The sequence below is a fragment of the Aythya marila genome, assembly GCF_965140915.1.
Source record: "Aythya marila genome assembly, chromosome: Z".
In the NCBI taxonomy this organism is placed as follows: domain Eukaryota; kingdom Metazoa; phylum Chordata; class Aves; order Anseriformes; family Anatidae; genus Aythya; species Aythya marila.
The window spans coordinates 14,800,455-14,809,067 of record NC_139080.1 but is presented as its reverse complement, the minus strand read 5'-3'; the positions used below and the strand labels follow the sequence as shown (position 1 = coordinate 14,809,067).

The 8,613-nt window shown below is 42.6% G+C and overlaps 1 protein-coding gene across 1 annotated transcript in view; it reads left to right on the top strand.

The window, feature by feature from the left end:
- The first annotated feature begins 264 nt into the window (after positions 1 to 264).
- PLCXD3 (phosphatidylinositol specific phospholipase C X domain containing 3) overlaps positions 265 to 8,613 on the top strand; it is an 86,587-nt gene continuing 78,238 nt past the window's right edge. The window contains exon 1 of the mRNA XM_082782605.1: positions 265 to 380. Coding sequence (XP_082638731.1) covers positions 278 to 380 — 103 coding nt within the window. The 5' untranslated portion in view covers positions 265 to 277. The remainder of the gene's footprint in view (positions 381 to 8,613) is intronic.

Here is an 8,613-nt window from a genome sequence, read left to right as displayed (position 1 = left end):
GGAGCAGGCCAAGCTCGCAGCGCCCGGGTGGCTCCGGGGGGTAAACGGCGGAGCCCGGCAGCCCCCCGGGGGGCGGCGGCAGCGGGGGCCGAGCGGAGCCCGGCGGGGGGTGAGAGGGCGGTGGCCCCGCGGGGGAGAGGCGGCGAGGAGCGGGGCGGTGCCGGGCGGGCGGAGCCGAGCCGGGCCGGGCCGGGCTGGGCTTGGGCTGGGCTGGGCTGAGCTGAAACGAGCGAGCGAGCGGCTGGCGGTGGGAGAGCGGCAGGGGCACGGCGGCGGCATGGCTTCGTCTCAAGGCAAGAACGAGCTGCGTTTCGCCGACTGGATGGCAGCCCTGCCCGACAGCATCCACGGCACGCCGCTCACCAACCTGGCCATCCCAGGTAAGGGCCGCCCCGAGGGTTCCCTGCCCCTCAGCCGCCCCCGGGGCTGGTGGGGGAGATGGACGAGGGACGCGGTGGCCCGGCGGCGGCTGGCCCCTCGCCCGGGACATCGCGGGGTCTGGGCCTCGGAGCCCGGCTACAGCCGAAAACATCAGGAAAAAGAATTAAAAAAAAAAAAAAAAAAAAGAAAAGAAAAAAAAAAGCATGCGGTGTTGCTGTCCGGGCTCCATCCCGGCCGCAGTTCCAGCGGCATCGCGGCGTGCCGGCTGTGAACTCTGTCTCTCTCTCTCTCTTCCCCTCCTGGACTTTCGCATCCTTTCCCTGAGGAAGATGAGAGCCGCGGCTGCACCCAGGCAGAGCAATCGTCGCAGTCCAGAGCGCCACGGGGCTGGGGCGGCCCTGGTGAGGGGCACCCCACCTGCCAAACCTCTTCTCCAGCACCCCGTCCCCTCCACGATCCCGTCAGGAACAGGGCTGCAGGGGTGCTGAGGTGTCTCATAACAACCCCCTTAGGAGAAATGCCCACTTCTTGCAAGTTTTGTGTAGCAGCTGCTTGCGTTTTGTAACGCTGGTCAAAGAGGGTCTTAGTATTTGAAGTCTGTAGAATCGTAGCGGCATTTTTACTCAAGCATGTCCTCAGTAGTTGCTCTGTTCAAATGCAGGTGTGCTGTTTTAAAACACTTCATGCACCTCGTAGTCCCTCACAGTTTATGCAGGCTATGGGTAGCATTTTTACTTCTACAAGATTTTATTTATTTATTTATTGCTTGATTGTATGTTGAATGTATGGTGTAAAAACCTGCTCCTCCTCAGCATAGGAAACCAGCATCTGTAACTGTAACTTGACATATGTCAAGCCCTGCTGGAGCTATAAAAACCCTTTGGTGTTAATAATTCTTCCACAACCCATAGGCTGTAGGATATTCTTACAGAATACTGGCTGTGATGAGGGGTGAGGTGGTTTGCATTCGTTGGGTCTTTACAACTTAAGTATATTGTTCTAGTCTTTTTCTTGGTTTTGAGATCACGATCAAACTTACTTGTGTGAAATTGCTTTAGAAGTGCATCAACTTTAACTGGTTTCCTTCACTGAGGCTTTACTGGGGCATCTCTCACCAAGTGCTCACAGTTACTTTTTCATAGTCTTTTTGCAAAATACAAGGCAGGTTTTCACAGTAGACCTATCTCAGAGCTTTGGTGCAGCTTAGGCAGTAAATAATACAGGCTTTCAGACGTTTTATTAACATGTCTGAATTGTTTCTTAAAAAATAACCTCCTGCAGATTCTAAGTGCCAGTTAATGCCAGCACACCATTAAGCAGTGGGCAGGTTCTGCAGCCTTTAAGTGCAGACAGTGACCCCTCATATTGACAGAAGGGTTTTCTTGTAACAGTGATGTGTGCAATCTTGTCTTTTGTGAAATCAGCTTCAAAACTTCTATTACTTATGTGGCATATGGTGAAGACCTTTGAAGTTTGCCCTTCTGTTGACAGAAATTGGCATAAACCTCACTTGTTTGTCCATTTCGCTTTTAAAATGCTATCTTTGGAAAAAAAAAGAGCTGTCTGGGGAGTGGAGAAGTACAGCTCACAAATTTGTCGGTATCAGAGCATGCAACACAGGCTCTGTGGGTATCAGTGCAGTTGAAGTAGTAGTATCTTCTGAAAGTAGATTTACTATCATGTTCAACATATGATGCATGGAAATACGCAATGTTAGTGCAAAGGCAAACCTGGCATTGATTTAATCAGTCAAGAACAAATAATACTGTAGACATTAATCATGTTTGTTTGCAGGTTTTTTCCTATATGACCTCAGCCAAACATTAATGCTATATGTGTGTTATAGCTATTAACAAAAGTACTGCTACCCAAGTAGGTAATGTAAGGAGTGTGCAGAAGCAGAAATCTATTATGCCAGGTTTATAGTTTTAACACGAATTTTTAACTATTTTTGGAAACTAATTTTTTCAACTTTCCAATTACTGTCTTAACGCAGTCATAGAATTATTGCTATGTCTTATAAATAGCATTTTCTCTGCATTTATTTTTATTTTATTTTCCATACTCAAAGAAGTAAGCAGTAATTTTTTTGTTGTTGTTGTTTGTGTTTTTTTTTTTTGAGCAGGATATAAATTTTACTTGCAGTAGAAGGAATACTGACTTTGAACTTAATCCAGCCAGATAGAATTCAGTTCAGGAGCCTGAGTAACAGTCCAATGCTAATGTCAAGAAAACCTAGTATTAGCTTGAAAATATTAGAATGAATTTTCCAAATGGATGTATGGATTCCAAATGGATCCAATACGGATGATGTCCTGGTATATTAGGGAAAAATGTTGTTTTATTAAAAGTCATTGGTAAAGTTCTTATTATTTAGAGGGACTACCTGGAATTGAGGTGATACACTGTGTTTGCACTAGCATGCATGCTGTTGCAGAAGTGAAACACCAAAAATGTAGCATTTTCTCATGACAGTATTTGAACAATTCTGTTGAAGGTAGTGCTCATACTATGTTTAAAAACACGATAGATCACACATAATCTGTTGTTGTTGTTTTTTTAATGGTCAGTTAAGCTTATGCAGGCACAAATATATACTGTTCATTAACACTTAGGCTTCTATAGTGTTGGATTTTGTCAGTATCCCAGTAAATCCATTCACTCATTTCACTCTCTGCAACTCAGGCCAAGAATTTTTTGTGAGATGAAGAGTCTGATAGAGTATGCAGAGATCCCTAACACCAACTTTATCTGTCAAACTTTTCCATTTGAGTGAGGATGGTTCCATATACCATAGTGTTTCCTTTGGTTCTGCTGGCTGTACCTGTGCTCTCTTGTACTGCAAATGGCAGATTTTTCTCAAATGAAGGATACCAGTAACAACTAATGGTATGCGCTATGTAGAAACAACAAAATCTCTTAGCTACCAGGAAATAATACCATGCATATTTAATCTTCTATTGCTATGACAATTAGAACAATGAAGGAATATATTCAGCCTTAGGTGTGTGTCTCCTAGTGCTTGTAAACTCCCTCGTATGTTAAAAGATCTGCCTGGCTGAAGACTAATAGTGTGGTTAAGGAAAAGGTGAAGGATTGTGGGTTGCTGCTTGGTTGGCTGCGGGGGTGTTTTATGGTCGTCAGTAAGGTGTAGCATTGTTGAATGCCTGTGCCTATTTTACCAGGGTAAGAAATAGCTTTCTGTAGATAATGCAGGTTTATAGAACTGAAATCTTTAGGCCCCCAAACTGAGGTTAGAAGGCAAAGTATTGAGTCTGCTCTGCTGTAGTAATGCTCACTTCTTAATCCAGGTTGAGGACATGAGCTATGTGCAATGCAGTAAAATAGACGTCAGTAGGCAGCATTTCCTCATGAATTGACCCACTTAGTGATCAATTAACTTTATCTTATTGACAGTCTGGAAATATGTATGTAGTTTTATGAGTCTGAAGTTTTTATACAAATCATTTCTAATATGTTACCTTTTCCCCTAGTGCTGATATTCCAAGCTTCTGAGAAACTCTTTAAGAATAATTTACAGTGGGGAAAAAAGTGTTTTCCTTCCCCAAGTAGCTATTCCTTCCACCAAAATTGGTGCTTGCCTAAGATCAGCTTTATGAGCAATTCTGATGTGTGCTAGGGATGTGTCTATTGTTCAAGTAGTGCAGATAAAATCTTCTGAATGAATTTAAGGCCCAAAATACCTCTTGAGTGCCTCATTTTGAGAGCTGGGACTCTTCAAGCATTTGTTTCTTATGTTTTTTGTGCTGTCTTTGAGTAGATGAAACCTTTGGCCTCAGCATGTGCTCTTTTTGCCTCAGGATTCTCTGTGAGCAATGAAATTCTCAGTGAAAATTATTTTCACAGTGATACCAGCTTGGCAGCAGAATTTTCTCAATGTTACTTCCTTAGGAGGAATGCACAGGATCTGAAGAACGTCTTTTGTTTCTCAGATGAGATTTTTTTTTTCTATTTTGACCTATAAAGTTCTTTGTTCATTGGCCAGAAAGCAATTACTAGACACAGTAGAGCTAAAGTTGGCTCATTTTAAATGAGAAGGAGCTTTTGGCAGGTGGAATTTTTTTTTTGTGCTACCCAAATTTAGAAAGAGGCTCAGAGACTTGAAATTTGTATTCCCTACTCTCCTACCATCATCATGCTTTGAAAAGAAAAAGCAAGACCTTACAAAAAATCATGTTATAAGAAGGGACGATGTCTGTCAGTGTTGAAGATTTTTCGTAAGTGTATTAAGGTACGGGAGATAGTGCCAGGAGACCTGGGAAAAGCATGCATGTTGTAACTGCAATATTTTAGCCATTTGTGAATGACAGCACTGCTGAAGTAATATAGCAGCTCTTTTCCTAATGATACTTTAAATTCCTGTCTTTCATTTTAATATCTTGCAGATGTTTGAGTGATTACTTCTTGGGCGGACAATTCTCATTTTCAGCCCCATGGGGAACTTCTTTCATCTTTAAAAGGGCTAAAAATACTTCCTTGTCGGTTACATACATACGCGACATTTTCACTTTTTAAGTGTTACTAGGGAGCTCTGTAATTTTGAGCCCGAAGAGCCAATACATTGGATTACCTTAGAGTAATGTATTTGGGAAGTGTCTGGGACCTGTTTCATCCTTATCTGTCCACTAGTGGTCAACAGAGTACCTATTCTTCCCTTTCCAGGGTCTGTACAAAATTACTTCTGCTTAGAACTGGGAACTAATAATGCAGGTAACCTTCTAAATAAGTTTATAATGCAAGTTGCTCACTTAGCTTTTGGCCTAGACATCAAGGTCTAGAAGAACTCTTTCCAGTGCACCCTCTCTTCTTTTTCAGTGTTCTTCTACCTGAAATAAGTACTTCACACTTTATTTTCTGGTCTGAAAATGAAGATCATCATAACTGACATTCCTGACTTTTTTCTTTCCCTTTGGTAGCTATTTTCTTGATAATGAGCTTTTTTTCATCACTTACTGTATGATGAAAACCTCTCACTGGCCTTCGACATGCTAATAGGTTATTACCAGTCTGTTCAGAAATATTTCTGTGTCACAGTTTCTTGTAGAATTCACCATTAATTCACTCTGCCATGATGTGTTTCTAGTATGCAGAGAATGAGGCTGTATGGTTCCTCTTACTGCCACGGAAAATGGGTAATTCAGGCCCTTAAGTTACCTGCCCATCTAATACAAGAAGTAGTTTGAAACTGCTTTTTCTCGGTTTCCCAGCAGGAGTTTCTTATTTAATAAAGCAGTCTCCTCTGCCTTAGTTCCTGCAGAGCTGGCTTCTTCTCTGACCCTCCTAGGATCCCACTATGTTGGCAGGTGCAGCAGAGGAAAAGGCTGCATTGCCATCTGGAATTATTCCTTTCTTTCCACCTCACTGAATTTCTGTTTCATTTCATCTCTTGGCTGAAAACTTCCTTCCTCTTCTGTCTGTGTATCAGAACTGCACTTCTAAAAATTTTTTAACTCTGCAAATGTTTTATATTTGGTAAGTTTCTGCAGTTCTTACTGCATTACAACTTGTTCTGTATCTTTCATATGAGACGATACTGCTTTGCATATGCTCAGACATACTCAAACATGCAAATAATTAAAAACGTAGGTGCAAAGCAGACCAAGTAATGAAAATGTAGCTTTAAGTAGAGGGTTTAGCCCTTATAGTGGGCTTATTGTATTTAAAGAAAAACTGTAATGTCTTCTACTGCTCTGCAGATAGAGATTAACTACGTTACTAAATCCAAAAAGTATTTATTAAAAATCAATATCTATTTCTAATATATCTATAATCAATATCTAACTAAAATGTTAGCAAATAACAGAACTGTTAAACAGCAGTCTCTTCAAAGATCAGAACAGGGAGAATAGGATTTTTACCCATACATATCTATTTGACAAAGCTTTCAGTACTGTACAGAATCCTTCTGGAGCACATTTCCAGCATACAGATAGACAAAGACATAATGTGATGGGCAAGTGATTAGCTGATGGGTTGGGCTCACAGGGTTCTAGTAAATGGGGTTACATCAGGCTGGTGGACAGTCACCAGTGGGGTTCCACAGGGCTCCATTTTGGGTCTAGTTCTCTTCTATGTTTTTATGACTGACTTGGATGCAGGACTTGAAGGTATACTGAGTAGGTTTGCAGATGGTACTAAACTGGGAGGAGCTGTTGACTCCCTTGAGCGTGCAGAGGCCTTGCAGAGAGATCTTGACAAATGAGAGGACTGGGCGATCACCAACAATGTGCAGTTTAACAAGAGCAAGTGCCTTATTCTGCACCTGGATTGTGGCAACCCTGGCTATGTGTATAGAGTGAGGGATGAGAGGCTGGAGAGAAACCCCACAGAAAGGGATCTGATTTTGGTTGATAGTTGAATGTGAGCCAGTATTGTGCCCTGGCAGCCAGGAGGGCCAACCATACCCTGGGGTGATTAAACCCAGCACTGCTAGCCGGTCAGTGGAGGGGATTGTCCTTCTGTGCTGTGCTGGTGTGGCCTCACCTCCAGCCTCACTGTGTGCAGTTTGGGGCACCACAATATAAGAAGGGCATAAAACTAGTAGTGTCCAGAGGAGGGCTACAAAGATGGTGAAGGGTTGAGAGGGCAAGATGTAGGGGGGAAAGCTGAGGTCCCTTGGTTTGTTCATCACAGAGCAGAGCAGACTGAGGGGAGGCCTCATGACAGCCTGCAGCTCCCTCACGAGGGGAGCAGAGGGGCAGGCGCTGAGCTCTGCTGGACAGCGACAGGACCCGAGGGAACGGCATGGAGCTGGGACAGGGGAGGGTCAGGCTGGGGGTTAGGGAAAGGTTCTGCACCCAGAGGGTGGTCGGGCACTGGGACAGGCTCCCCAGGGCAGTGGTCATTACAGCACCGAGCTGTCGGAGTTCAAGAAGTGTTTGGACAATGCTCTCAGATGTATGGTTTTGTTTTTGGTGGTCCTGTGTGTAGCCAGAAGTTGGACTTGGTGATCCTTGTGGGTCCCTTCCAACTCAGGCTATTCTGTGATTTTTTATGATCTTGTTCCTTCAAAGTAGGTGTAAGTTATGGGTGCTTAGTTTGTGAGCATATCTGCTTGTGTAGTCCTTACAGTCCATGGGACATTGCAAATAATATAGTTTGGGAGAAAGAAGATTCAAAATCTGAAAGTGTGGTTTTTAATTTAAACTTTTACAACTTTGGATGTTTTCTGTTTGACCTACAGTAGCATATGTTGGTTTAATCTTTTTTCACTATTCTCAACAGCTCTATATTATCAACTGATAACTATATGGAAGTACTGAAATGCTAGGGTAGGCATAAATCAATGTAAACAAATGCATTATTTTCCCTTTTCAAGTAGCCTGCCAGAAATTGGAATCACTAGTGGTTTCCTCTAGGGGGATTTCAGTGATGAATAGTTTGTGTGCTTATTTTCATGTATATATGCTTGTGATGGAAAACTGTGCTGCTTATGTTTGCATGGCTAGACCAACTGAGGTCATATTTCACACCTTTGTAGTAAGGGTTCGGTTTCTTTATTCAGTATAGGAAGGTAGCAAAGAGATAGTTTGTGCTGAAAGTGGTTGGGTAATCTGGAGCTCTGAAACAATGTTATGTGGTTGTGTTTTTTTCTACTTTTGACTGTAAAAATACAGAATTGCAGTTTATAACAATAGTAGCCCCTCCCCAAATTGTCATCCATCCAAAATGCATGAAGCAAAGCTGAGGATCTTTTTTTCCCTAGAAGATGGATGCCTGGTAGATACCCTGCTAAAAGGTGCTGAGTGCTGCCAGCTCCAATGGGAGCTGAGGGTGCTTGGTCTTTCATCAGCTCAAGCCCAAGTGTTCTGAAAGGATCTTTTTTGTAGTGTTCCTAATGTACCAGAATGTCATATCAACTTAAAAGGTGTTTCTCTTGGGGTGAGATGTAATATATTCTGTTCTCTTCTTTTGGAAGTACAGATTCTGTTTTTTCCTGTCTAGAATGAAACTGTGTCATGGTTTCCACCATGATCTAAAACAAATCACCAAAATGTTTTTCAAATGCTTCGCTGCCTTTTAAAATGTCCCTGTTCCTATTAAATAATGTTTGATCTTTTCTTCATCTATTCTTTCATCTGTTTAGCTTGCATACCCGGTGATTAAATGCTTCATCTGAGTGTTTCAACTATGAAACAAAGTATTCCAGAATACCTGGAATAAGAGAAAAGGAGGGAAGGAAACAACAGACGCCCTTAGCTATGGTTCCAG